This window comes from Anomalospiza imberbis, chromosome 1 (assembly GCF_031753505.1).
Source record: "Anomalospiza imberbis isolate Cuckoo-Finch-1a 21T00152 chromosome 1, ASM3175350v1, whole genome shotgun sequence".
Lineage (NCBI taxonomy): Eukaryota > Metazoa > Chordata > Aves > Passeriformes > Viduidae > Anomalospiza > Anomalospiza imberbis.
The window spans coordinates 122,639,585-122,655,035 of NC_089681.1; the positions used below are offsets into that span (position 1 = coordinate 122,639,585).

The 15,451-nt window shown below is 41.5% G+C and overlaps 1 protein-coding gene across 1 annotated transcript in view; it reads right to left on the minus strand.

Moving 5' to 3' along the window:
* The window catches only part of AHR (aryl hydrocarbon receptor), a 63,112-nt gene extending 51,532 nt beyond the window's left edge, over positions 1-11,580 (minus strand). Inside the window, exons 1-2 of the mRNA XM_068209664.1 lie at positions 11,034-11,580; positions 3,225-3,412 (exon numbers count right to left, since the gene is read on the minus strand). Of these exons, the coding sequence (XP_068065765.1) occupies positions 3,225-3,412; positions 11,034-11,089 (244 nt within the window). The 5' untranslated portion in view covers positions 11,090-11,580. The remainder of the gene's footprint in view (positions 1-3,224; positions 3,413-11,033) is intronic.
* Between the last annotated feature and the right edge of the window lie 3,871 nt (positions 11,581-15,451).

A 15,451-nucleotide genomic window follows, 5' to 3' on the forward strand; every position in this document is an offset into this window, starting at 1 on the left:
AGGACAACAAAAAGTCTTTAGTGATTGTCAGCAGACACCTGCCTGATTCATCCCAGTCTCTTATATATAAAAAGCTTGCCTTAAGCCACTTTCAGAAAGTATCTTACATGCACAAAATAAACACTCCAGCAGTGATTTAAGCTAACCTGCTTGACTTTGAGGACTGCTAATCCACTTCAGTACAGCAGGCAGAAGCGCACAGCTGAGAAGTGACACCACCTTAAACCACTTTTTAGCTTTGACTTGCCACACAAGACTTTATAAAGAAACAGACTTGAGACTCACTATTTTAATCCACTACTACAATTTCCTTCTTGAGTCAAGGTCAAATTTGTACATATAAAAGCATGCCAGAGTGCCTGACATGGGCATATAGAAAGCCTGCTGACATCATGTGGATTTGAAACTAACCTGATCACACTATAGTGTATGTAAAGGGTCACTTAGCAGCACAATAAATTCATTAACAAAAAACAACAATCATAAGCAACTGCTCGACAGAATACAATCACCAACACTCAGATCTTCTGAGGTTCTAGAAGAGTGAAATGCATACATCTCTTTCTTACAACCTGAAATATGGCAAGCATGCAGAGGTCTGCCATAATTCAGTAGACACTATGGAAAAACTCACCTGTCTCTAGCTCCAGAAAACATTCTATACCATCTTAATAACTAGGGTCAAGTGAAGGTGTTTTTTATACACATATATATACATGCACACACACTTAGTAACACCAAAAAACCCTTGTAGACATTTAAGTGAGGCACATTTATTCAAATTGATCTAACTTTTTGAGATGTCTTTCACGAAACAGTTCTTTTTCTCCCCACAGACTTCCGCCTTCAGAAAACAGACATTCACTCTAGATAATTTAAACTTGGAAAAATGCAAGTGTTTTCTTTGAAAAAAAATATCTATTGTTACTGCAAAAACTTGGGTTTCCTTTCAAGCAAGATCATATGATTACACGTTTATATTTTACTTTCCGCAGGAATTTACACACCCCCCATTTGCATCCTGTTATTCATTTAGCGTTTCCCTTTACTTCAGCATGCTGCGTTAATAAAGTGGAGCCTTGGCTCAGCCTGGGCACTCAAGGTGGCAATCAGTGCTCCCCCTTGCATTTGTCAGATTTATTCTACAGGGTTTTCCTCATATATCCAACTACACAAAACGCTCTTTCAAAAAAGTCATTCTGAGAAGCACTGCATAGACAGACCATGAAAATCAAACCTAGGGCTTTTTAGGGCTTTTTTTGCTAATTCTGTTCTTCAAAGTATTAATATTTCTTTTGGAAGGTGAATTTTTCTGAAATAGATTCCATGTTATTTAAGACAACTAAAATAGTATAAAGATCTAATTTTCACTCTTCTGTCTGTCAGTCATACTTTTGTTTATCTTCACTGAAGTCATTGATGTTAGTCTTTAAATACCTCCAGATGGAGACTGACACTAACCTGATCTGTAGTCCTATAACACAAAGATCTGAAAAGAAGTAGCAGAAAAAGTCTTTTTCTGCTAATAAAATCCCTTAAGACAGCTTCTACTGGAAGTATCAATTTTTTTTTCCTTGTAGAGAAATCATAGCCTTAAACACTAAATCATAGCCTTAAACTTTATTCCAGGACCTTCTAGTGCAAACTGGAGGGAAGAGGAAGGAAGAATAAAAAACAAGCAGTTCAGTTGCACAAGAAATTGAGATGAGAAATTAAGATTTACTATTATCACTCCATCCCAAGTAAGACAAACACTTGCAGTCTTGGAATTATTTCAGAAAACATTAAATCATTAAAGCAACTACAACAAAACATGTCATTGAGACTAGAACTTCTTCAATTCACCAAGAGAACACAGACAAGTAAAATAATTTCTTTTGCAGCAGTCTACCTGAGATAACATCTTGCAAAGATTTTCATGAAACTGAGGTGCCAAGAGAAGTCTCATTTGATGGGAGAAGATATTTGCATTTGAAAAAAGCACCACTAGAAATATTTGGCCAGCTCTAGCCTTTGAGCTTAGACTTCATACTAAGAATTGTCCTGAACAACACAGAAATCAAGACACTTGGATATATTCTTCAATCAATAAATCTGAATATAAATTCATAAGCACTAATAAACTGAAGCCAGTTGACATAATAAATGAAAATAAACATTCTGTATTCCTGCAGGAAAAAGTGGAACTATTTTAGACAGATTTCTTGAATCCTTTCATCCATGTTTTGGAGGCTGAGATAATCTTAAACTGATGAGAACAGATGTTATTTTAATGTCGAAGAAAGTTTAAAAACAACTTAAAATTTAATATCAACTTTGTTGCAATCAAGATTCTTTAGCTATAGCTGATCAATAAGATTTCAACTTCAATATAATAACTGTAAAATCTCAGTGACTGGTAAAAGAAAAGGACAATTATTTAAATACAAGCTCCTAGCTTTATTCCTGCAATGAATAGGACCAGACTTTGAAGAAACTGGCATAAAGCCAACCAGTGCATCCCACCCTACAGAGCAGCTCAGGTAGTGAAGGACAGAGAGGGACAGGACTCCTTGGCCAGCTTGGAAGTGACCACAGACACACACTTCTGACCCCATGACTACTCTTAGTGCTGCTGTATTACCTTCGCCAGGACTGGGGTCAGTGCACACCTGCCCACATAACTGGAAAACCTCAGCTGTCGTTTTAATGCCTCATGTCCTGCATTAATCAGGGCTTGGACATAGGAAAGATTTTGTCTCTATTCTTTACAAGTCACCTTTGCAATAAACTGTAGGAAGGGGCGCTATCAATTACTTTATATCAAAGCAAAGTCATTTTTGATGCATCATTAAGCAAAATACAGCTGGATGGGAAGTCATATGACATATTTTGAAACAGTAATAGTTTTACTAAGGCAATTTTCAGAGGGGGAAAAGAAATCTCTTGGGTATCTTTGACAGTCTGATGAAAAGGATTGGAGAACTCATTAAGGGCAATATTACTTACAAATGCAAAGCTTCGAATGACTGGTGACCTAAGTGAAATATAAGTAGTTACATTTGGTTTCAAGAAAGTGGAAAGCTTACTTTACACAGTTACATTGTATATATTCACACAACTGGAAGTTCCATTAAAATGCAGATAAATTTAACAGTTATAAGCACTTAAACAGTTGAAATCAACATACAATATAAACTGAATTTTACAAGCAGTTCAAACCCAAATAAATTCCCAATGCTTACCGTCAAAAAAACTTTTCGCTCTCAGGTAACTGACGCTAAGCCTAAGCACAGACAGCTTATCCAACTTGGCGATCACATCTTGAGGGAAAGGCAGCAGGCTCGCCAGGCGGTCCAGCTCCGCATTCAGGCGGTCCCTGTGTCTCTTGGAGGGATTGGACTTGACTCCTTCAGCTGGGGACGGCTTTACACTGTGGCAGAAAAACAAACACAATGTAAACGCCAGCTCCTTTCCAAAAAATGAAGGCAAATATTTGCCATGCCTAATGTTACATATTGTCTCAAACTGTAACAACCAAAATGTTTTCCTGAGTGATTTTATTTCCCATTGGAAAAAAAGAAAATAATCTAAAATGGCCTAATCTCCCCTCCAAAACACACATTTTTAAATGAAGCAGTTTGAGCTACAATATCTATTTGAACTTTTCAATGAACATTTGAAATATTTGAGATTCAGGAATTTTTTTTTTAAAAGCTTCCTATATTTTCAGTCTAATATCAGTTGAATTCTTCCAAATATTAGTATTCCAAATATACCAATAACTTTTAGTAATATTTGTGTATGAATAAATTTGACAGTACACTTTTTCACTTCAGTAACGATTTCTCACAGATGTCCTGAATTTTTATCAGTTTGGAAGAGGCTAGTATTAATTGAATATATCAAAAGTTTTAGTAACTTCCTAGGCATCCAAAACTGTACTAAAAACCATGAGATACAGCTCAGCTAGCACGTAAAATCTTTGTAGGAAACACTGGGAGCTCAGCCTTTAAGTCATCTCACAGTTGAAGGCATTTCATTTGAGTACAGCATGGCAAAAGCATGCCTTTGCACAGTACAAAAAACAATTTTAAAAGTTTGTGTTATGAATTACATAATTAAGTTTTCATAAACTTGCTACTTTCCATTCACATCCACCCTGAGCTCCAATTCCAGATACTTGGATATTCACCCCTTCCCACATACACAGAAGTCTGGGAATAGGTTTAAACCTCTACTCACTTAAATTACAACTTGTCATTACAAGCCAATACTGAAACCAAATAATTTATCTGCTTAAGCCATAGTACATTTTATGTTCTTTATTAAACAGTCTTCTAATTGAAGAGTGACTCATTGTCACTTTTCCAGTACTGCAGTTCTACGTGAGATCTACAGCAGTTATCAATTTGTGCTGCTCTCACAGAAATGCTAGTTCTGCAAGATGCATCACTCAAAAATACTAAGCAGTAAGACATTTAGCAGCTAATTTCTTCAGAATTTCATTTAATCTGGTCCCAACTGTCATCCTTATATCAATTACATGATGAGCAATTGCAAAAGCCCCAATAGTTTTTTTTTTTTTTGCCACTGCTTAAAGCAAACCATACAGAAAAGTAATTTCATTTTGCATTTTCAGTCAAATCAGTACTGATAGAGTGGACTTTTATTTTTAGCTTGTTTTTACTTTATGTTTCAATTACAACTCTCATTAGTTTAAATCCAAGCCCTTCTTTTTAGAGCCATTGCTTATTCAATTGTCACTTGTCAAAAAACTTGCACTTAAGCCTGGCTGCCTGCTCCCCAGCACTACAACCACCCTTTTCCACATTAAAGGAGCATTATGTGGAGCCTGGAAATGTGAAGACGCCCTAATGCAAAATGTTGATAACAGACAGAAATATAATGTATCAGCAGAAATTACTTCCCAGATGGATAAAGTTAAACTTTCTGCAGAGTAAATATTGTAAATTAATAGTGCTTTAGCTTAAAAACATTTGAAAAGCAGGCAAAACAGTTGAATCAAGAATTAGGAAAATTTTTTCTCTTAAAAAAAACATAGATTCATCATCAATGGCAATGGATGACTAACTGCTTGGTTAGATGGGTGCTTTGGTCACAAATCATGACGTTGACACCAGCAATTCACTTTATTCCCAAGGGAACATTAAACAATTTAGCAAGGTTTTCTTCATATTCTCTTATGCTGGCAGAAAATTAATTTGTTCAAGCAACAACAAAACTTAAATATAGCCCTAAAATATAAAGTTAAAAATCATCAAACATTAGCAGCAACATTAAAGGGTATTTCTAAAATATTTTTATGTATTAGACTGTTCCTAAACATAGAAACAAAATAATGAATTTCAAACATTAACCATGTAACGGTTGTATAACAACCAGTGAACAGCTAACTACTATCAAATCAAAGTGGTCTGCTTCTGAAAAGCAGAGGACCCCACAGAAACCATTTAACACACACAAACTTCAGAAAATAAATCAGCACTATGTAACAGGCTTTTCTATCTTGACAACTCTCATCAGATTGTCAGTTAGATGTGATAGTTTTTCTACTTTACATTTACTTTCTAAAGATTTCTCTTACTTTTAACTACCTCAAAGCATTTCTGAATACTAAGTTACCAGTATTTGCATCATAAATCTTGCCATATTCCCTCCTCCAAATCAAACACCGATTATGCCCAATTTTCCCCTTTGTCACCCAACTAAAATTCATTATATAAAAATGGATCCTTCAGTGGCGAAGGGAATGAGGGCAGAAGTGCCGGGGGCATAAGGAGCAACTTAACAATATTCCATCAATTTATATAAACCCTCGATGCTAAAGACAGCCCAGCTTCAGTGCAGAAAATTATCTTCCAGGCAAATTATGTGCTATGTCAAGATTAAATCCATGCAAGTGCTTTATTTTAAAGAAGAAAAAGACTAAAAGAAGGAATGTATTTAAGCTGATCTTTCCATTTTTAATCTTCTACCTTTCATAGGAAATCTGAATTCTCTAACCAAAGGCCAGAGGTCTCTGTACACTCGGTACCTCTGGACTTATCTACAACCTTTGTTACCCCAGAGCTGCAAGACAAGCAAGAAAACTTAATTTTTTGATTTAACAATTTTAAAGGATTTGCCATCACAACACTAGCTGACTGCTGTTTTCACAGGTCTGCTACAGCATACTTAATCAGAAGTTTTTTCACTACACATGCTCATCATATGCACCTTCATGGACATTAACCCTAAATGTTTAAAAAGTGCACAGTTACCTGAGTCCTAATTATTACCAAAAGGCCAAATTAAGTTTCAATATTTGCATGTTAATTTGTATTATTTTAAAGTGAAATTTTAGTAGCTTCCGAGAAAATGCAAAGAGCAAAAGTTTATTTTGTTCATGACAACATAAAACACTGGGAAAAAAAGTAGAAAACTCAACAGCCAAGCACAGAAGACTGAAGTGTGAAATGAAATCAGAGAATAAATGAATGTGCAAGAAGAACACTAGAGAGAGAGAGAGACATGTTTTAAAAAAACTAATTTGTTAAAAACCCCTAATTACTAGTTCATCAGGACTATCTTACTGCTTAGGAAAGAGGCATATAAGGAAAAAACATACAAGTCACCTAACTAAGGGATTTAATGCTCTCAGCTTTGAATATTTTTAATCTCATATTTAACAGTACATGCAATAACATATCTTTTTCCTATGCATAGAATTTCACTCAGTGGAGGCCAGGTATAGAAAATCATTTATGACACTTAGGAAGTAATAGAATCCTAAAAAAAAAAAAAAAAAAATCTTTACTTTAGCAACTAAGCATTTACACTTATTTCCCACACTGAATTTATAATTACTGAAAATTCAGCTGATGATTTCTTTGGAAACAACAGAAAAGAATTACAGACTATCAAGCTCTTAAAGTTATTGTCAACCAATCTTGAAAAGGCAGAGATCCTTTCCAGGGGCTCTTTCAGCAGAGACTGAAACCAGTCAAGATTCAAATTGCTGAAGGGATAAAGTTGTTTTATTAAAAAACATCAATCAGTGACATGCTACTTATCTGATGCTGGGCTACTGTTTGTCATCCAGTAGCAAATAGTTAGCTCAGGTTGGTTTGGTGCACAAAGGATTCAAAAAGAGTGATAGAAACATCCAGAACACCAATCAAGGAGGGAAGTTTGACACTCAGTTTTAATATATTTCACAACTCTAAGATAACAAGCCAGCATTTATTGGAAAAAAAAGAAACAAAAAATTTTGTTCCTGTCTTACTGACCATGTTACTTATATATGTATACCTCTATTTGCTGCAGATTCTCTTTCTAAAAAGTATTCTTTTACAAGAAACATTAACCAAAACCAAACAATCAAAAAAACCCACAAACCTTATAACAAGTGCCTTTTAAAAGTAAAGTCACTTTAAACAGTGATTTTGCTACATGTAACATACAGCTACCCCAATACTGACAAATATATATAAAAGATGCTTTTTCTACATAAGACAACAGTCTTACTACCTCCATTTCAAATAAGAGGTGCAAACTGCTTTGTAGCAGATACTGCTTTACCCAGAGTAATATTTCAATGATTATTTTTCTTTTCTGATGAACTTCCTTTTTGAAAGCTTATTCTGGCACTTCTTGTTTGTTTGCCTTGAATGAACACATAAATAGTTCCATTTTTTTAAATTAAAATGTGTGCTCTGCTTTCTAATACTACTAGGAGTACTCATTCCTAAAGATCAATCAGTCAAAACTCTGGAGTACTCAATGCTACAAATACATTTAAGATAACAAAGAAGAAGACCCTATCATATTTTTTTTTTAATTTGGTCTACTAGATAAACAGATCATTATGATTTTTGTCTCTGCATAGCATGAAACATTTAGAACTCCCCACCCCATTCCTTGTCTATTACATTTATCCAGTTAAACAAAACAATTCTTATCCAAACACAGAAAAAAAAAGAAAAACAAACCAAATCAGAGATAGTAGGCAGAAAGACATAAAAACTGCACATTGGAGCTGTACTTATGTAATACCTTTCATCTCACATTAGAATCTATCTGCAGTAAACCCCATTTCCATAAAACTTGCTTTTTCCTCCTCCAACTACAATGCTACTGTATTAGCTCACTTAATAATCACTAGACAAAAGAAGTTGAAGACTTGGGGAAAAAGAAAGACAAAAGCAGAAAGCAGGGGCCACGCATTGCCCCCCAAGCCTCAGTGGGAAGTGAAACATCCCCCAGCCCTGCTGCCACCAGGGGGACTCACAGGGTTTAAACCTTAAAGAGGGAGGAAATTGAAAGACTCCAAGGTATTGAGAAAATGATTTCTGTAGCATATTACAAGCAATTGCAGTGCACGTGTTTAGCATCTTTTTCTTCTCTCCCCTTACATGACAAGATAACAAGATGAATTGCAGGAACTGCCTATTATGTTCCCCCGCACTGGGGTTTCTTTTTCAGCTGCAATAATGTAACTCCCAACTGAATCAAAAAAGCACATTTCAACGCTTGGCACAGTCAGACAACAGCCTGTGATTCCCTCTCAAATCCAGGCCTCTACAAGGCATATAGTAAAAACTGGGAGTTGGAAGGAGGAAATTTCTTAAATTGCTATAGAGTTATGACCATGGTTTTTATGAGTTATTTATACCTGAAACAAGAAGTATTTCTTCTGTTTAATTCTTTTCCCATGGCAACTATGGATTTATATTTAGACCTTCGTCCATTTCTATAAGCTGTCTACACAGATTACTAATTATTATGCTCAATTAAGAGGTACATACATGGCAAATAAAACTTTAGAACTATCAAGAGATATAATCTCTTCTACAAAAGATACTAGTCCCAGTAACGTATCACCTCTACCTTTTTCTTTTCTCTCCTTTTTTTTTTTTTTTTTTTTTTTCTTGAATAACTGTGAATTCTACTGAGGGGAGGAAAAATTGAATTCAAACAGATTAAAATGACAGTAGTGTCACACCTTCATTGGCCAGCACCAAGTACATCTTTCCTCTCTCCTGCAATCAGCTGAAAAAAGCTTATTGCTTGTCTCACTTTTTTTTGGCCTAAAGGTGTGGTCTGTATGTAGTTATGTGAGAAATCAGAGCCCTCTGACCCACTAGTAATGTTCTCCAAGGCTGGCCCAACAGAAGAAGGAACCAAAGAGCATAAGGTATTTTGAGAAGAAAAAAAAAAAAAAAAAAAAAAAAAAAAACACATGAATATGATAAATGTGTTAAAAGCAAGATAAATGTCTTCCATAAAAATAATTTCCAGTAACCCAAGCAAGGTGGGTTAATAATTAGCCTGCACTTCAATTACAGGTGAACAAACTGTTTGACTATGAATACTTTTATTTTGAGAATAAACTTCTCCCTCTGATCATAAGGCCAATAGATAAATAGTTCCCATTAGTAATAAAGCTTCAAGTTCAACTAATCACAGCAGTTCAGCCAATTTACATAACAAGAAGATACAGGAAAAATTATTACTTACATAGACACTACAGTAAGGCAAAACAAAAAGGCTTCACATCCTCTATCCAAGGCTAACCAAAATTTAATAATAAGCTAGACATTAAGCGATGTCACCAGCAAGGCAGAATACCTCACCTTTCACAATCAGAACCATTTGCCTTTAGCTATTAGTAGGCTACAAATGCCACCAGTACATTTCATTTCCTCATGAACAAACACTGATTCCCTTCTTAAAAATCCAAATCTACAGTGTGAATTTACTTAGGTACCTCTCAATTTTTATTTAGAAATGAATGGTCAAAAAAACAGGCACTGGTCTTTTCATAATTAATGCATTTTCTAGCAGGGGAATTATATATATACGGAGAGACATATATATATATATATATATATATACACATACATATACACATTTTCAGACTTTTTTCCAAATTTGCAGGGTGAAAAACCCAAGCTATGTACATGCATTCATTCTAACAACTCCAAACATAAAGAAGCAAGCACTCAAGCTAATTCCCTTCACCCCATGACCACGTTGTCTGCTATGAATCTAAAAACATATCATTCACAATATGATTTCATCAAATATTTCCCATTCCTTCTTTTACTGCTTTATAATACCTTGTAGTTATTTTACATCTACAGAAGTAGCCCACAGAAATGCACTTGGATTTTTTGAGCTTTGCTTATTTTTCTTGCAACTCAGTAGTTTACCTTCACTACTTTTTATGATCTAGAGATTCTTGACTTTCAGTTGAAAGTGCAAGTTAAGCATCTCCTCTAGCCTAAAAATTACCCTCTCATGAGAGCAACGTTTCAGTGAAGCATATAAAACCTAGGATGCAAACCTAAAGCAGGTGCAGCAAACAAATTTACTTTGGCACTAAACTCTTCCCACAGTCTCAAAAATATAAATTAATAAACAAAAAGACACTATATAGCCAGGCTTTTCTTTTTCCTCTTCCGACAGGTCTACAGCACTTGGATTTCTTTGACTCCGCACAAATAAACGCATCTCATGCGGTACCGGAGGATTCAAGAGGAGGGTTCAAGCCGAGGGTTCAGCCCTCCCAGGCAGGCCCTAAACGGTGCCCAGCCTTTCCCGACTCCGAGCCCGCGTTCCCCGCGAAGACACCTGAGCGGGCCGGCGGCCGCGCGGTGCGGAGCGGTGCGGAAGAGCGGGATGGAGAGCGGCCCCCGCCCGCGGCACCCACCCCGGCGGGGCGAGCGCAGCCACCGCGCGGAGCCATCACCTCAGATGCCTCCCAATCTAGGTCAGCCGGCTGCGCCCTCCTTCCACCGCCCCGACCCTCCGAGCCCCGACACTCCCTTCTTTTTTTTCGGGGTGAGGGGAAAAACCCTAAAAGCAGTAAGAGTCCTGCCGGCACCCCGAAGCACCAGCGCTCCCGGCGCCCCGGCGCCGCACCGCCCCACGCCGCCCCCGCCGGGCCCCCGCGACGCGGTGCGGGGAAGGACGGCGCGCCCCCGGGAAGCCCGGCGCTCGCTCTCCCCTCCTCGCCTCGCCCCTCGCCCGCCCGCGGGGCCGCTTACATTTTCTGCACAGGTTTCCGCCGCTTGCGACTGGCGTAGGTGACATTGGGGTTCATCCTGCCGCGGCTCTAGCACCCCGCGCCGCGGGCGCCGCCGGCCGGGGGCCGCCGCCCCTCCTGCCCGCCTCGCCTCGGCTGCCGGGAGCGGGCGAGCCCCACCGGCGCCGCAGCTCTCGCCTCGCTCCGCCCGCGGGCCCCGGTCCTGCTGCCCGCCGCCGCCCGGAGCTCGCTCGCTCGCTGTGGCGGTGGCGCCTTCCCCGGGCGGGCGAGGACGGGAGGCGGAGGCGACTGCGGGGCGGGTTCCCAGGTGATCGGCGGCGGCTACACCCACTCGCCGCCCCCGGAGGGCACAGGTATGGGGGCGGTCGGGGCTTTCCAGCGCCGCGTCTCCCCGCCGAGGCGACGCCGATCTCCCTGCCGGCTCCTCTGCGGCGGTGGGAGGGTGCGCGGCGGGCTCTGCACCCCGGCACGGCCGCCGTCTGCTGGCCGAGCGCCTGTCAGAGTGCGCCGGGACCGCCCCGCACCGCCCGGCCCGGCCCCGCGCCCGCTCCCGGCCGGGTCCCTCCCCGCCCGGCTGACAGCCGCCACCGCCCCCTCGCCGGGGAGGCCCCTCGCGGCGGCGGCGGGCGGAGGGAGCAGGGGCGGCCGCGCCGCCATGTTGGGAAGGTCACGCGAGGAGAGGGAGGACCGGCGCGGCGGCGGGGGGAGCGCGGCGGGAGCGCTCCGGCACGGCCATGGGCATGGGAAGACGGAAAAACGCCGAGCCTCTGGTGGCCCCGGAGCGATGCGAGCGGGGCTCCCGCGGCCAGTGAGAAGGAAGGTCAGTTCCGAGCGCTCATGTAGCCCCGATAACAGAAAATAATCGTGGGGAGAAAAATAATCACAGTGTTAAGGTTGGAAGACAAATGACACACCAGCTCAGTGGCACCGTGAGGTCCGTCTGTCACTCCACCTCCTCCGTTCTCCCCTCTTCCCGCCTCCGCCGGGCTGACACCGTCACAGCCGCAGGTCGCCCCAGCAGGGAAACCCAGAATAACAGGCGACTGCCCAAAATAGGGGGTTATTGGAAAAGAAACGGAAAGGCACCGGGCTCCACCGAATACAAGGACAGCAGGACACCTGGGAACAGAATGGGAATCACTGGGGGCAAGGTTGTCGCTCGCCAAGCACCGGGAGGACCGGCGTGTCTCAGTGACTGAGGACGCGGCTCATGTCCCATTAGGTGACGAATCTTTGAGACATTACGCTGATATTTTCGGCTAAACATTTATTTCAAATGAAAGGAGCTGCATGGGAAAGTTACTGCCAAATTGCTGACGAGTAAAACCGTCCAAGAAGAGCCCCCGTGCCGCTCTGTCCCGCCGTCGCTTGCCCCCGCCCGTTCTCTTTCTCCGGTCCCTTTCGCCGCCGCTGCCGCAAGCATCAGAGCTCTTCCCTGCCCTAGAATAACCTCAGTAAATTTTGTCTCAGCGCTAAACTTGAGAGCCCGGGAGTCGCCCTGTGTAAACACAGGTTGTTCGCGGTCACGACTGAGACGAGAGTCGGGAAGAGCACCCTTTTCTCCCTTTCCGAGGCATCCGCGCCCCACGGGGTTGGCCCTGCCCCGCCGCCGGAGCGCGACCGCAGCTGCAGGCTCGGCCCCGGCCCCGCGGTGCGGACCCCGCAGCCGCCGCTCCCACTGGCGGGAGGCCGAGGCAGTGTCCGTGGTGCTGCTCTGGCTGCCCGTCCGCAGGGGCCGGCCAGCTGTCGGCATCGCACCCGCGGCGGGGGTCTCGCCTTCGACGCTTACAGGAGCCCCGCTTACCACGGGTGTTTCTGCTCCGCTCTGCCGACGGAGGAGATAGCGGGGGTCCCGGTGTTATCGTACGGCAAAAACCTGGGGCTGAGCGCGGTGCCCGCCCCGCGGCCCAGCGGTTTCCCCGGGGCGGTTCTTTCGGTCCCGCGGGGTCCCGCCGGGTCCCGCCGGGTATCTCCGCGAACGCTGGCGGCGGGCATTAGGCGCACTTGGTTATCAGCTTAATTGCTCGGGTTTGGTTCCCTGCGATCCTGTGCCAGGGGCAAAGTACACTGAAGCCACAATAGGCAGATAATATTAATTTGACTAAACCTTAACGATGCTAGTGGGCTTGTCAGATGCCAGGAATTTGTCAAATTATGTTTTGAAAAAATAAGTCTTCAGAATACAACATTTTTGAGAAAATACAGTAAGAGGACCTTGTGCCTTATGAGGTCAATGCCTTGCGGTCGCAGTCCGGCCAACTTTCTGACCTAACATTTTTGCAGAGGACACCAACTTTTTGGCAGCTTCTTTCCTCTGTCCCTTTCCTCTTCGCTCATCTCTCCTCACAAGAGCATGCCAGCATCCTAGAAAAAACAAATGGGTAATACTGTATGTGTCTTACTTCCTTCTCTTTTCCAGCCCCTTTCTTCTTTTGATTTTAGAGCTGAAACTGGAAATTCATGCACTTTCTTCACTCCAAACATATCCATCTATGGAAGCACTCTGTTTCTTCCAGCCCAAACTTCCCAGTCTCTTTCAGTGTTTTTTTCAGCCTGAGCCTCTTCCTATTCACTGGTTTCTTTCTCTGTCAACACAAGTGGGCTGTGATCACTCCATACAACATAAATTGCTACTCTGATTTCGTTCTTCACTTACTTTATCTTTGTGTTGAATGGTTACAGTCATTGTTCATGGCTCCTCTTTTTTTAATTTTTAATTTAATTCCTTCCAGTCTTTTATTTATTCACTTTGAGATTGAACAAAGATCTCTTATTTTCCACTGGCCTCAATAAGATCACAATGCTTTCTTGAATCTCTTGTGCTACCTAGCTAGCAGACACCCATACTTAGGCTGTCTCATGTGCTACATCCAAATCTACTGGGCGTTACATGAAGAAGGAAGTAGCCTCCCATGATGGACTTTATCTCCCAATTCTCTTCTGAGGCCATGGGAATTGCATAGTACTAGCAAGGTACTGTGGTTACTCTTAGCTCCCTAATTTGGAAATAGAGAGTAAGGTAAATTCATGCTGCTAGGCAGAAGATGCATCTTCTGTACATTTGCAGTCCAATCCACTGCCTGTTGTTAGAAATCCTCTCCAATGTGGGAGACACCTATTTAACAGCAAATAAGAGATTTCAGATGTTCAGCACACAGAGAATTGCAGAATACACAGAGAATGTCCTTATATGTCACTGGGGCCTTTTAGGCAATTAACTAAAAAATTCTAAAAATTACCCACAACTTTTGCAAATCAGTTCTCATCTGATGGTCTTAATGTCTCTTTGCTAAATGCACTATCTCAGTATTTTCTTTTCTATTTGATAATTTGGGTACAGTAGAGATGTTGCCTCATATTGAGTGTAAAACAAGAAAAACTACACAACTGATTCAGCAGCCTTAGAATCTCTTTTATAGTGTATTGTTTTTGTTGGACTTTTAATTATTTTTCTTTTTGAATTTGTATTTTGTCATGTTTACCAACAGGTTTGGTCTTGCAAAAGATGATTGTGGTTAATGTCATGTGGACAATTAAAAAAGGTTTAGTTCCTATGGAGATCACATTCATGCATATAGTACTCTCATCTCTTCTCATTTTATCTTTAGGCTACTACCCGGGTGTTTTACTAGCTCTAAAACAAAGAACACATCTTCCTGGAATAAATTCTCTCAAACCACCAACAATCACTTTTCTCCTCCTACTCAATTCTAGCTTTTTTGCCCTTATAGATATGGATTGTGATGCTAATCGATGATGAGATTTCTAGGAGAAATATGTTTGTGCATGTAGTGAACTGTGCCTTTTCCCATCCCCAGCATGTGTGAGGTCCAGTATCCAGTATACCTTGCAGCTATCATCCTCTGGTACTTCCAGAGCTCTCACTTGTCAGCAGTCACACCTGTTGCCCTAGCTCCAAAATAAACTGTATTGTTTTGTTCCAAACAATTCCACATTCTGCCCCATTTCTGCATCTCCTGTCCTGAGCAGTTCCCTCCTAAGCTCTGTCTCCTGGCCCCTCACTCATTTCATAGGGTAGGGGCTATTTGGAAGAGGAGACTTTTACTAAACAGACAGAAAATCCTGAGTGAGCTGGAGATTCACAGGGTCACTATGAGACCAACAAAAATCTTGTCATTTAGGAGGAATTTATAAGAACTATAAACACTGCTTGTTATCTTAGGGTCATCTCTGACTCATTTCTAGCTTTTACCCTACTCTTTCTGTCCGTGGCCAAAATTTTACTTCCGTCAGCTTAATTCTGTGTGCTGACTTGTTCTAGCTGTTTGCAGTGCAAATAACAGAAGAAATCTTGTCTGAGCATCTATGATTTCTTTTCTCCTTCCCTGGAGACATAGAAAGACGACTGGGATTTAAAATTGTGGTTTATTCATCTCAGGTTTTATGGATATACAGAAC